Raw genomic sequence first — 14,551 nt, 5'->3', positions numbered from 1 at the left:
TGTTATCAATATTCTGGTTCCTACATTATATATCAATATATATCAATACAGTCTGCAAGGGATACAGTCTGTAAGCACACATGATTGTGCGTGCTGCTGGTCCAGTAATAGTACTAACCTTTAACAGTTAATTTTACTCATTTTCATTAATTACTAGTTTCTATGTAACTGTTTTTATATTGTTTTACTTTCTTTTTTATTCAAGAAAATGTTTTTAATTTAGTTATCTTATTTTATTTTATTTTTTAAAAAGTACCTTATCTTTACCATACATGGTTGTCCAAATTAGGCATAATAATGTGTTAATTCCACGACTGCATATATCGGTTGATATCGGTATCGGTTGATATCGGTATCGGTAATTAAAGAGTTGGACAATATCGGATATCGGCAAAAAGCCATTATCGGACATCCCTAATTAAGAGTGTTACTAAAACAGCCTTCTTTCATATCTGTAATATCGCTAAAATACGTCACATTTTGTCAACCACCGACGCTGAGATCATTATTCATGCGTTCGTTACATCTCGTCTCGATTACTGTAACGTATTATTTCCAGGCCTCCCTATTTCTAGCATTAAAAGATTACAGTTGGTACAAAATATGGATGCTAGACTTTGACAAGAGCAAGAAAGTTTGATCATATTACGCCTATACTGGCTCACCTGCACTGGCTTCCTGTGCACTTAAGATGCAAATTGAAGATTTTACTACTTACGTATAAAATACTAAACAGTCTAGCTCCATCCTATCTTGCTGATTGTATTGTACCATATGTCCCGGCTAGAAATCTGCGTTCTAAGAACTCCGGCTTATTAGTGATTCCCAGAGCCAAAAAAAAGTCTGCAGGCTATAGAGCGTTTTCTATTCAGGTCCCAGTACTCTGGAATGGTAACTGTTACAGATGCTACCTCAGTAAAAGCATTTAAGTGCCATCTTAAAACTCATTGATATACTTTAACCTTTAAATAGACCCCTTTTTAGACCAGTTGATCTGCCGTCTCTCTTTTCGGGTCTGCCGCCCTTTCCTGCTCGGAGATGTTATCAGGTGGTCAGGGATCAGTTTCCACAGAGGACGCCCGAGCTGTTTTAAGTCGGACCCGTAGTGGACCACTCCTATATGCATCAGTTGGTGAAGTCTCTGCCTTGCCGACTTGTCTACATGCAGGCGGATCCCCTGCTGGTCTCTCACATTATGAACTGAACCCACTCGACATCCCCACATCTGCGGTTCCACCCAAGGTTTGGGGTTGAGTGTTTTACTTGCCCAGATGTGGGTAAAGATCCGAGGATGTCGTTGTGGTTTGTGAAGCCCTTTGAGGCACTTGTGATTAAGGATTATACAAATACATTTTGATTGATTCATTGGTTTTGCCAAGCACTCGTTCTAATCACTTATTTACAAAACAAAAAATGCACTACTTCAATTGATGCCTTTTATTTACACTTAAACTGTATACAGGTTGCTTTTGATGTTTTATTAGCACTTCATGGTTGTTGATTTTTTTTTTTTTTTTTGGGTCCAGCTTTAAAATGCAGTGCATGAAAGAAGAAAAATAATGTAGCACCTTCCATAATGCCAAGAGTCAAACAGCAACCAAAAACCGTTTCATGCATTTGTCAAAATACTTTTAAGTTGCTGTGGCGTTGATAGTTCTACTCAGTCTGGTTCAAATCGAGGGCAAATCGTACGACTCCGCTGCTTCTCCGAGGTTTGGTTCTGTCCAGCAATGGTTGTGGTTCTCCTCCAGCAGCACCCTGGGGATGGTGATGACCAGGTCGGACAAGCTCTTCCTTAGCATCTCTAGGAGGCAGCACATGGTGTCAAGAAGGAGAAAGACAGTAAAAACAATACCATTTTTCGACAATAGAGTTGGAATAATAAGAAATTAAAGTCATGGTATAAAAAGAAAACGATGCAGTTTTACAAAAAATATGTGCAATATTACAAAATTAAAGTCATAATACGAAGAGAAAATGTCACAATTTTACGAGATTAAAGTGGGATTATTACGAAATTAAAGTCATAATACCAAGAGAAAAATTTGCAATGTTACAAGAATAAAGTTGGAATACTGCAAAATTAAAGTTACTAGACCAAAAAAAAAGGTAAAATTTTACGAGATTAAAGTGGGAATATTACGAAATTAAAGTCAATATACCAAGAGAAAAATTTGCAATTTTGCGAGAATAAAGTTGGAATACTGCAAAATTAAAGTTATTAGACCAAAAGAAAATGTTACAATTTTACGAGATTAAAGTGGGATTATTAGGAAATTAAAGTCATGATACCAAGAAAAAAGTTTGCAATTTTACGAGATAAAGTTGGAATACTGCAAAATTAAAGTTACTAGACCAAAAGAAAATGTTACAATTCTATGAGAATAAAGTTGGAATATTACAAAGTTAAAGTCAAAATATGAAGAAAAAAGTCACAATTTTAAAATAATTTAATTGGAATATTATTATTATTATTATTTTATTTTTTTTTACTAAATTAAATTCATAATATAAGGGAACATCGCACATTTTCAAGATTAAAGTTGGAATTTTACAGAATAAAAGTCATAACACCATGAGAAAATGTCGCAATCATACGAGATTACATTTGGAATATTACAAAATAAAGTCACAATATGAAAAGAAAACGTCAGTTTTTACGAGAACAAACTTGGAAAATTACAGATTTAATGTAATAATAAGAAGAGAAAACATAATTTTACCAGAATAAAATTGGAATGTTATAAAATTAAAGTCATAAAATGATGAGAAGAAATCGCAATTTCAAATAAATGTATAATATGAAGATAAAAAATATATTTTTTTTACGAGAATGAAGTTTGAATATTACAAAATAAAAGTCATAATATGATCAGAAAATGTAGCATTAAATTTTTTTAAAAAATTAAATAAATAAATACGAGCAGAAAGTTTAAATTTGTAAAACGTAACAAATGTAAGAAAATAAGTTTATAGTAATAATACATGTCACTGATTAGTTGACACAGAGGTGTTTATTTTACTTAAAATATATCAAACTTACTAACATATCAACATAGGTTGGTTTACAAAATATATGACAGACATATTAGTATGCAGCCCTGAAGTTAAGTTTCAGGTTTAGGAGTAAAAAAGCAATCAAACAAGTTTGATCTGATTGATGTTGAAGTGTAGCAGGTGTATTCTAAAAGTGAAAGTAACAATGCCATGCAGTGCAACGTAAAAACTCTACTTCTGATTGCATTTAGTACTTCAGGTTATATTTGAATGTTGAAATACAAATATCTCTAACATGCCTTGAAGTACTTACCCCTGTTGACCTCCGTCATACTCGATAAATGACTGTATATATATTTGATCGATTTTGGATTTAAGTGCACTTGAGCTTAGATTGCAGGTCCAACAAAAAACAGTCATGCTTGGCAAACAGATTTGACACTGTGGCAACAGGTCAAAAACTGACAGCTGCACAAAATACAGTGGATATACAAAGAACCACCTTATTTTTTTTACATAAAAAACTTGTTGTAAATAGTTATAAACTGTTTATACAGTCAAACCTCAGTTTTTGTACCCCCAAATTATTGTGTCGTTTGTTTTTTTATCTGAAAATGTTTATTGTACGATCAAGCCCGCAACAAACTGTTTACTGTTTAGGTTTACTATTCTACTTATTATAATTAGTGTCTATAAAATGTGTTCAGTCTCAATATCTTTGGTTGTTTGGAAGACATTTATTGTTCACAATGTTATGTCAGACCCACTCGACATCCGTTGCTTTCGGTCTCCCCTAGAGGGGGGGGGTTACCCACATATGCGGTCCTCTCCAAGGTTTCTCATAGTCATTCACCGACGTCCCACTGGGGTGAGTTTTTCCTTGCCCGTATGTGGGCTCTGTACCGAGGATGTCGTTGTGGCTTGTACAGCCCTTTGAGACACTTGTGATTTAGGGCTATATAAATAAACATTGATTGATGATTGATTGATTGGAATGACATGTTTTCTTATAGGAACAATATATTTGGTTTCCCCACGATTCGTTTTTTGTCGGATTTTTGGAGCATATTACTTGTGAAAAATAAGGTTTGACTGTGTGTAATTGACATTTGTTTAAATAATATGTACAGTTTAAAATTGAAAAGAAGAAATATTTAAATATGAATTCAAAAATATATAACATTTCAATCAGTGAAAAAATATAAACAACAATAATATTGACCCAACACTTCATTTCAACACATTTTCGATTCTATTAACATGGCTCTGCTTGATTTGGCTGTAATAAAGATATTAAAAAACAATTGTTTTATTTTTACATCCAGGTGAAATGTATCTTCATATTTTTTATTTTATTAGCTGTATCTTTAATTTCATTTTTTAGTCTTCTAAAAAACTTTTGTTTACTTTCTATATCCACTGTCAGGACGTGATTTCATGAGTATGTAAAAAAATAAATAAAAATCAGATCATACGTGACTTCAGTTCTTCCCATGTGGATTATTTAGCATGCAATTATATGTCGTTAAACCATAAAAAGCCATTAGAGTATTTTACAGCTGTTCAAATGCGTCCTCTACTGCTCGGAAACTGTCATGTGACAGTCATGTGACTATTGTATTGTCATACAAATGATGAATATTGTATAAGTAAGAATGTTGTCTGTCTATCTGTGTTGGCCCTGCGATGAGGTGGCGACTTGTCCAGGGTGTACCCCGCCTTCCGCCCAATTGTAGCTGAGATAGGCTCCAGCGCCCCCCGCGACCCCGAAGGGAATAAGCGGTAGAAAATGGATGGATTGAAGATTATTTCAAAATTGACCCCTTCAATGCATGGCAATACATCTTTCTTTCTTTTTTTCTTTTTTTTTTACCAGAGTAGAAGATGGTACTGACAACTTCAAATCGGGTATACAGTCGTGGTCAAAAGTTTACATACACTTGTAAAGAACATAATGTCATGGCTGTCTTGAGTTTCCAACCATTTCTACAACTGTTATTTATTTGTGATAGAGTGATTGGAGCACATACTCTTTGGTCACAAAAAACATTCATGAAGTTTGGTTCATTTATGAATTTATTATGAGTCTACTGAAAATGTGACCAAATCTGCTGGGTCAAAAGTATACATACAGCAATGTTAATATTTGGTTACATGTCCCTTGGCAAGTTTCACTGCAATAAGGCGCTTTTGGTAGCCATCCACAAGCTTCTGGTTGAATTTGTGACCACTCCTCTTGACAAAATTGACATGGACTTGTTTCTTCAGCATTGTCCACATGTTCTCAATGGGGTTTGAGTCAGGACTTTGGGAAGGCCATTCTAAAACCTTAATTCTAGCCTGATTTAGCCATTCCTTTACCACTTTTGACGTGTGTTTGTGGTCATTGTCCTGTTGGAACACCCAACTGCGCCCAAGACCCAACCTCCGGGCTGATGATTTTAGGTTGTCCTGAAGAATTTGGGGGTAATCCTCCTTTTTCATTGTCCCATTTACTCTCTGTAAAGCACCAGTTCCATTGGCAGCAAAACAGGCCCAGAGAATAATACTACCACCACCATGCTTGACGGTAGGAATTGGTGTTCCTGGGATTAAAGGCCTCAACTTTCCTCCAGAAGGTCTTATCTTTGTCCATCTGATCAGCAGCAAACTTTAGACGAGCCCTAAGGTGTTGCTTCTGGAGCAAGGGCTTCCTTCTTGCATGGTAGCCTCAGTCCAAGGTGATGCAAAACACACTTGACTGTGGACACTGACACCTGTGTTCCAGCAGCTTCCAATTCATTGCAGACCTGCTTTTTGGTGGTTCTCGGTTGACTCTTGATCATCCTGACCAATTTTCTCTCAGCAGCAGGTGATAGCTTGCGTTTTCTTCCTGATCGTGGCAGTGACAAAACTGTGCCATGCACTTTATACTTACGAACAATTGTCTGCACAGTTGCTCTTGGGACCTTAAAGGCCTACTGAAACCCACTACTACCGACCACGCAGTCTGATAGTTTATATATCAATGATGAAATCTTAACATTATAACACATGCCAATACGGCCGGGTTAACTTATAAAGTGACATTTTAAATTTGCCGCTAAACTTCCGGTTCGAAACGCCTCTGCGTGTGACGTATGCGTGTGACGTAGCCCGGCGAACACGGGTATGCCTTCCACATTGAAGCCGATACGAAAAAGCTCTGTTTTCATTTCATAATTCCACAGTATTCTGGACATCTGTGTTCGTGAATCTGTTTCAATCATGTTCATTGCATTATGGAGAAGGAAGCCGAGCAAGCAAAGAAGAAAGTTGTCGGTGCGAAATGGACGTATTTTTCGAACGTAGTCAGCCACAACAGTACACAGCCGGCGCTTCTTTGTTTACATTCCCGAAAGATGCAGTCAAGATGGAAGAACTCGGATAACAGAGACTCTAACCAGGAGGACTTTTGATTTGGATACACAGACGCCTGTAGAGAACTGGGACAACACAGACTCTTACCAGGATTACTTTGATTTGGATGACAAAGACGCAGACGTGCTACTGTGAGTATGCAGCTTTGGCTTTTTTTTGCGTATGTACGTAACTTTTTTTTAAATATATAAGCTTTATGAACCTTGGGTTAGGTGAACGGTCTTTTGGGCTGAGTGATTGTGTGTGTTGATCATGTGTTTGAATTGTATTGGCGTGTTCTATGGAGCTAGGAGCTAGCAGAGGAGCTAGGAGCTAGCATAACACGTACCGTACCGTACGTGCGCGTCACGTACGTAACTTTTTAAAAATATATAAGCTTTATGAACCTTGGGTTAGGTGAACGGTCTTTTGGGCTGAGTGATTGTGTGTGTTGATCGGGTGTTTGAATTGTATTGGCGTGTTCTATGGAGCTAGGAGCTAGCAGAGGAGCTAGGAGCTAGCATAACAAACACGCAGGTGTTATTATGCAGGATTAATTTGTGGCATATTAAATATAAGCCTGGTTGTGTTGTGGCTAATAGAGTATATATATGTCTTGTGTTTATTTACTGTTGTAGTCATTCCCAGCTGAATATCAGGTCACCCCCGGCTCTCACAGCATCTTCCCTATCTGAATAGCTTCAACTCCCCACTAGTCCTTCACTTGCACTTTACTCATCCACAAATCTTTCATCCTCGCTCAAATTAATGGGGAAATTGTCGCTTTCTCGGTCCGAATCTCTCTCACTTCATGCGGCCATCATTGTAAACAATAGGGAACTTTGCGTATATGTTCAACTGACTACGTCACGCTACTTCCGGTAGGTGCAAGCCTTTTTTTTATCAGATACCAAAAGTTGCAATCTTTATCGTCGTTGTTCTATACTAAATCCTTTCAGCAAAAATATGGCAATATCGCGAAATGATCAAGTATGACACATAGAATAGATCTGCTATCCCCGTTTAAATAAAAAAAATTCATTTCAGTAGGCCTTTAAGCTGATTTGAAATGGCTCCAAGTGACTTTTCTGACTTGTTCAAGTAATGATTTGTTTTTTCAGATCTGTGCTGAGTTCCTTAGACTTTCCCATTGTCGCGTTTGTAACCGAGTCTAATGACTGCATCACATGAGCCCTGTGTACTGTATATGGGCTCAGAGAAGTCAACAGGTGTCGTCAATCATAATCACTCACATGAAGTTAAGAGGCCATGCCATGAAGCTACTTTGATTTGATTGTAACTTTTCTACATCACCAAAATGGATAATGTATGTTGCTGTATGTATACTTTTGACCCAGCAGATTTGGTCACATTTTCAGTAGACACATAATAAATTCATAAAAGAACCAAACTTCATGAATGTTTTTTGTGACAAACAAGTATGTGCTCCAATCATTCTATCACAAAAAAATAAGAGTTGTAAAAATGATTGGAAACTCAAGACAACCATGACATTATGTTCTTTACAAGTGTATGTCAACTTTTGACCACGACTGTATATGGATATCCGATCATTTTAAGCTTACGGTATATATATTTTGTAATTTCCCTTCTACTGCAGCAACATTGATACCAGGATATGGCTTCCCAAAAATGAAAGTGTATCAGGTAAGCTCTGATTATGGTGTTAGTTTATTTCGGACATGCACACATTTATAATATGATTCATAACGGTTACAATTTCTCATTACAGCATGTCTGAAAATGAGTAGAAAGAAGCAGAGCTATTTTAAATATACCCCTTTTCATTTCATAGCAATTTCTCACACATTTGTTTGTACTCAATCTCTAAAACAGTGAATAATTAATTAAGTAAGAAAACACATTAACATATAGATTAGTGGGGGGGGGGGGGGTAAATATCAAAGCTGATTTTTAAAACCTTTTAACGATTCCAATGCGTTAAAATGTAACTGTTCTTACTATATTTCTTCAATGAATTATTATAAATCAAGCAAGCTACAAGACATTTGGTGTGGTTGTAATGTCACCATACAGCTGCCCCAAAATGGCGGGTGAGGTAAGCTAGCTCATTTCCAAAAGCTATTCTTTTTCTGTTAACGCTAATTTTAAAGTCATTAAACAATTCTAATGCTTTAATAGGGTGTTCAAAATGTCAACGGTTCTTACTATATTTCTGAATTTAATTATAACTCAAGCTACAAGACATTTGGTGTGGTTGTAATGTCACCATACAGCTGTCCCAAAATGGTGGGTGAGGTAAGATATCTCATTTCCAAAAGCGATTATTTTTTCCGTTAACGCTAATTTTAAAGTCATTAAACAACTCTAATGCTTTAATAGGGTGTTCAAAAGTTCCACTGTTCTTAATATATTCCTTCAATGAATTCATATAAAACAAGCCACAAAACATTTTGAAAGTGGTGACTTTACACTGTAATTGTCCCAAAATGGTGGCATGTCAATAAACTAGCTCATTTCCAAAAGCTTAATTGTTTATCAATTGTAATGCTTTATTATAATTTACAATTGAACTGTTGTTACTATATTTTCTTCACTTGATTTTAGCAAAACAAGCTACACAACATTTTGAGGTGGTTGTCATGTGACTATTTAGCTGCCCCAACATGCCAGTGTTCAATTCCAAAAGCTTATTTTCATTATTATTATTATTTTTTTTACAATTAAAGCTCATTTTAAATACATTTAGAAATGAGGTGTCAGCTATTATGATTAAATCGTGCCATGTCTTCACTTAACTCTTATAAAATAAGCCAGAAAAGATTTGGGAGTGGTCATCAAGTGACTGGTTAGCTGCCCTACAATGGTAGTGTGTAAGCAAGCTTTTTGTTTTTACATTAAAGCTAATTTCAAATCAATTTAACACATTTTAATGCTTTTATAAGGTATTGAATATTAAAATAAAACTATTCTTACTATATTTCTTCACTCGACTGTTATAAAACAAGCTACACAACATTTTGAGGTGGTTGTCGTGTGACTATATACAGGGAGTTGCCCCAAAATTGCTGTGTCATTAAGCGAGCTCAAAAAAAAAAAAGGAAAGCTAGCTAATTTCCAAAGGCTTATTTTTGTTATTAAAGCTCATTTTAAAGCCATTAAACAATTCTAATGCTTAAATAGGTTGTCAGCTATTATAATTTGACTGTTCTTACCATATTCCTTCAATGAATTCATATAAAACAAGCCACAAAACATCTTAAAAGTGGTGACTTTACACTGTAATTGTCCCAAAATGGTGATATGTCAATAAACTAGCTCATTTCCAAAAGCTTAATTCATTGTTTACCAATTGTAATGCTTTATTATAATTTGCAATACAATTTTTGTTACTATATTTTATACACAACATTTTGTAGCTGCCCCAAAATGCCAGTGTCAATAAGCTAGCTCAATTCCAAAAGCGTATGTTTTTTTTTTACAATTAAAGCTAATTATAAATATATTTAAGAATTGTTCCGCTCTAATAGGGTGTCAGCTATTATGATTAAACAGTGTCATGTCTTCACTTAACTCTTATAAGCCACAAAAAATCCTATGACTGGTTAGCTCTCCTAAAATGGTAGCGTGTAAGTAAGCTAGTTAATTTTTTTTTTTTACATTAAAGCTAATTTCAAATCAATTTAACAAATCTAATGCTTTAATAAGGTATTGAATATTACAATAAAACTATTGTTATTATAAGTCTTCACTCGATTGTTATAAAACCAGCTACAAAACATTGTGTGACTATTTACAGGCAGTTGCCCCAAGCTCAAAAAGAAAAGCTAATTTCCAAAGGCTTATTTTTGTTATTAAAGCAAATTTTGAAGCCGTTAAACAATTCTGATGCTTAAATAGGGTGTCAACTATTACAATTTGACTGTTCTTACAATATTTCTTCAATCAATTCTTATGAAATTAGCTAAGAAAACATCGCTATCAGGCTGTTAGCCTTAAATATCATGTGGTTTGGTCAAAATTGCAAAAACACCAATAGAACACTTTCAATTAATGTCAATAAATAATCTATAAATAATAAATAATCTAGTCAATAAATAGTCTTTGTTCAATTCAAAGTACATTTGTGCTACACAATAGTGTCAAATTGAGTTGTTTTAAACATGACTCATGAACAATATGAAACATCTTTGACATGAATGACTTGTATTTAAAAAGAAAGGTTTATCAGCCATCATTTTTGGACTGGACTCTCACAATATTATGTTAGATCCACTCGCCCAGAGGTGGGGGGGTCCCACATCTGCGGTCCCCTCCAAGGTTTCTCATTGTTATCCCATTAGGTTGAGTTTTGTCTTGCCCTGATGTGGGATCTAAGCCGAGGATGTCGTTGTGGCTTGTGCAGCCCTTTGAGACACTCGTGATTTAGGGCTATATAAGTAAACATTGATTGATTGATGGATTTGTACTTGAAATGGCTTCTTATGGATTAACGGTGCATTCAGTTAAACCTGAGGGTTCCATCATGTCAGGAAGCTAACATGCAAGCACCCCTCATTCCACCACTCTGATGTCCATATGGAAGAGAAATACGAAGACTGTGGTAAAGTGTAGTCGGGGTGGATGGCCATTTAAAAAAAAAAAAAAAGTTCAATCCAAACTCCTGGGCATGAATGAGAATGAGCGGCATTTGTTCACGTCCTGTGTCTTCTACGTGTCTCTTTGAGGGTTACCTGGGATCAGGCAGCGCGCAGCCCCACAGGTGTTGCTTTAGGGTCTGCACCCAACCAATATCACGGATTGGCTGGCAGAGTTGTACGTAGTGGTGTTGTTTTAGCACAACCCTTTGAATGAATCACAATGTCACTCATTAGCATACGACAGCTTGGGAAACAAAATACGCAGCATGAGAAAGCACAAAGACAGCACCGTTCCCCCTCCCCCCTTGGTGAACAACATTCAGTAGTCGTACGTCACAACACAAGACATCCACGTCTGAAATGAGTTTGCAGACACTCCTGGAATATATTACAACAGTGGTGTCCAAAGTGCGTCGCAAGTGACCTGCAGCATGGATTTGAATGACCTGCTTCACATTCTAAAAAACAAAAAAAAACAACCAACACGTTAGCAGACCATAACATGTATGTGTTGACGTACAGCGCATAAAAGGGTCATATTTTTTAAATGAAATTGGAACCCAAGTGGGGTACTATAATACTTGTTTTTCAATAAAATACTCCATAAATACCAAGTTTTGTACAAGATACATCTGCTTACGTATCATTTTGCAGTCATAGTCAATGTAAAAAGGTAGGGGCGCTTTAAAATAGTTGACTATTCAATTGGGAAGAATCTATTTCGACTGTCAAATCGTCCGACATTGAACTCAACTTCGTTTATCTGTGAGTTTTAATAAAAACTTGCAAGTGAGATTAGTTTATCAGTAGGTATTCCCGTTATCTGTGCTTTTGCCAGAATAAATAAAGCATACATGCTAACATCCAAAAAATATGTTTTTTGTAATTAAAATCTAACCAATTAGATTCGACTAGTAACACACATCTCGAGTGAACTTACTAGCTTATATAAAAAAAAAAAGTTTTGTAATCATCAAGTAACGGCTCAAATTAGACTGTAAAAATACTTAGTCAACGATAGCTCTAGTGCTATTGCTAGCATGAATGTAGCATACAAAAAGCACAAAATTCTACTCGGAATTATGCGCTGGAAAATCAAGTTGTTTAATATACCAAAACCGGGACACAGTTTTTTAATTGAAAAGCACATTCTACAGCAAGTTGGACGTGTATATAGTTCATATTTTCCGGACTATAAGGCGCAGTTAAAATCATTTGTTTCCCCTCAAAACTTGACAGTGCACCTAATGTAAGGAATAAGTTTGGTTGAGCTCACCCACCTCGAAGCTATTTTATTTGGTACATGGTGTAATGACAAGTGTGACCAGTAGATGACAGTCACACATAAGAGATAAATGTAGCTATGATGGGGCTCAAGTAAACAACACCAACATTTTAAATGTCCAACCATCCATTCATCCATTTTCTACCGCGTGTCCCTTTCGGGGTGGCGGGGGGTGCTGGAGCCTATCTCAGCTGCATTCGGCCGGAAGGCGGGGTACACTCTGGACAAGTCGCCACCTCACATTTTAAATGTTCCATTGAAAATATAGAACATTAAACACGGCGCTCAAAAATCTATCAAAATGTTTTAGTTATTCTTGCCAACCCTCACGATTTTCCCGGGAGACTCCCGAATTTCAGTGCCTCTCCCGAAAATCTCCCGATTTCCAGCTGGACAACTATATTGGTGGCGTGCCTTAAAGGCACTGCCTTTAGCGTCGTCTTTCACCTGAAAAGGAGACTGTTATATACAGTTAGGTCCATAAATATTTGGACATAGACACAATTTTCAGTATTCCAGCTCTGTACAACACCACAATGGATTTGAAATGAAACAATCAAGATGTGCTTTAAGTGCAGACTTTGAGCTTCAATTTGAGGGTATTTACATCCAAATCAGGTGAACGGTGTAGGATTTACAACACATTGTATATGTGCCTTCCACCTTTTAAGGGACCAAAAGTAATTGGACAATTGGCTACTCAGCTGTTCCATGGCCAAGTGTGTGTTATTCCCTTGATTTTTTCATTTATTTAATTTACAAAGAGCAGATAAAAGGCCTAGATGTAATTTCAAGTGTGGTATATTCATTTGGAATGTTGGGAGGTCATCTCTCAATATAAAGTCCAAAGAGCTGTCACTATCAGTGAAGCAAGCCATCGTTAGGCTGAAAAATTAAAACAAAGCCATCAGAGAGATAGTAAAAACATGAGGTGTGGCCAAATCAACTGTTTGGTACATTCTTAAAAAGAGAGAACGCACTGCTGAGCTCAGCAACACCAAAAGACCTGGAAGACCATGGAAAACATGTGTGGTGGATGACAGACAAATCATTTCCCTTGTCAAGAAAAAGCCCTTCACAACAGTTGGCCAGATGAAGAAAACTCTCCAGGAAGTACAGTAGGTGTATCTGTGACCCAGTCAACAATTCAGAGAAGACTTCACCAAAGGAAATACAGAGGTTTCATCACAAGGTGTAAACCATTGGTGAGCCTCAAAAACAGGAAGGCCAGATTAGAGTTTGCCAAGAAACATCTAAGAGCCTGTGCAGTTCTGAACAACATCTTATGGACAGTTGAGACAAAGATCAACTTGTAGCAGAATGATGGAAAGAGAAGAGTATGGAGAAGTGAAGGAACTGCTCAAGATCCAAAGCATACCACCTCATCAGTGAAGCATGGTGGTGGTAGTGGCATACATGGCTGCCAGTGGAACTGGATCTCTTATATTTATTGATGATGTGGCAGCTGACAAAAGCAGCAGAATGAATTCGGAAGTGTTTGGGGCAATATTATCTGCTCATATTCAGCCAAATGCTTCAAAACTCATTGGACGGCGCTTCACAATGCAGATGGACAATGACCCCAAGCATACTGCGAAAGCAACCAAATAGTTTTTTAAGGCAAAGAAGTGGAATGTTCTGCATTGGCCAAGTCAATCACCTGACCTGAATCCGGTTGAGCATGCATTTCACTTGCTGAAGACAAAACTGAAGGGAAAATGCCCAAAGAACAAGCAGGAAGTGAAGACAGCTGCAGCAGAGGCCCGGCAGAGCATCACCAGGGACCAAACCCAGCGTCTGGTGAGGTCTATGGGTTCCCCACTTCAGGCTGTCATTGACTGCAAAGGATTTGCAACAAAGTATTAAAAAGTGACTATTTGATTTATGATTATGTTAGTTTGTCCAATTACTTTTGGTCCTTTAAAAGGTGGAAGGCACATATAAAATGTGTTGTAATTCCTGCACCGTTCACCTGATTTGGATGTAAATACCCTCAAATTAAAGCTCAAAGTCTGCACTTAAAGCACATCTTGATTGTTTCATTTCAAATCCATTGTGGTGTTGTACAGAGCTGGAATACTGAAAATTGTGTCAATGTCCAAATATTTATGGACCTAACTGTATGTCTCCGTTATCCATAGGTTTATCTATAACCAATAAAGTAGGCAGGCACGAAACTATTTCTCAGCGTGTGTTTATTCCAGTCGGCACGTTAATACTGTAGCGGCTGGCTACGGGGTGTTAGCCAATGACTGTGGCTGGGGGGCGG

At 36.8% G+C, this 14,551-nt stretch overlaps 1 protein-coding gene across 4 annotated transcripts in view; it reads right to left on the bottom strand.

The window, feature by feature from the left end:
* Window positions 1-1,410: 1,410 nt before the first annotated feature.
* Window positions 1,411-14,551, bottom strand: part of map6a (microtubule-associated protein 6a) — a 64,308-nt gene continuing 51,167 nt past the window's right edge. For 2 of the 4 annotated variants that reach the window (XM_062048389.1, XM_062048390.1), the window contains exon 4: window positions 1,411-1,804. In XM_062048389.1, coding sequence (XP_061904373.1) covers window positions 1,657-1,804 — 148 coding nt within the window. In that variant the 3' untranslated portion in view covers window positions 1,411-1,656. Of the gene's footprint in view, window positions 1,805-11,090; window positions 11,202-14,551 lie in introns of all 4 variants that reach the window. The other 2 variants (XM_062048388.1, XR_009826297.1) reach the window with 2 other exon arrangements.

This window comes from Entelurus aequoreus, linkage group LG05 (genome assembly GCF_033978785.1).
Source record: "Entelurus aequoreus isolate RoL-2023_Sb linkage group LG05, RoL_Eaeq_v1.1, whole genome shotgun sequence".
Lineage (NCBI taxonomy): Eukaryota > Metazoa > Chordata > Actinopteri > Syngnathiformes > Syngnathidae > Entelurus > Entelurus aequoreus.
Note: the sequence above shows the minus strand (reverse complement) of the source record. Positions and strands in the feature narration are given on the sequence as shown.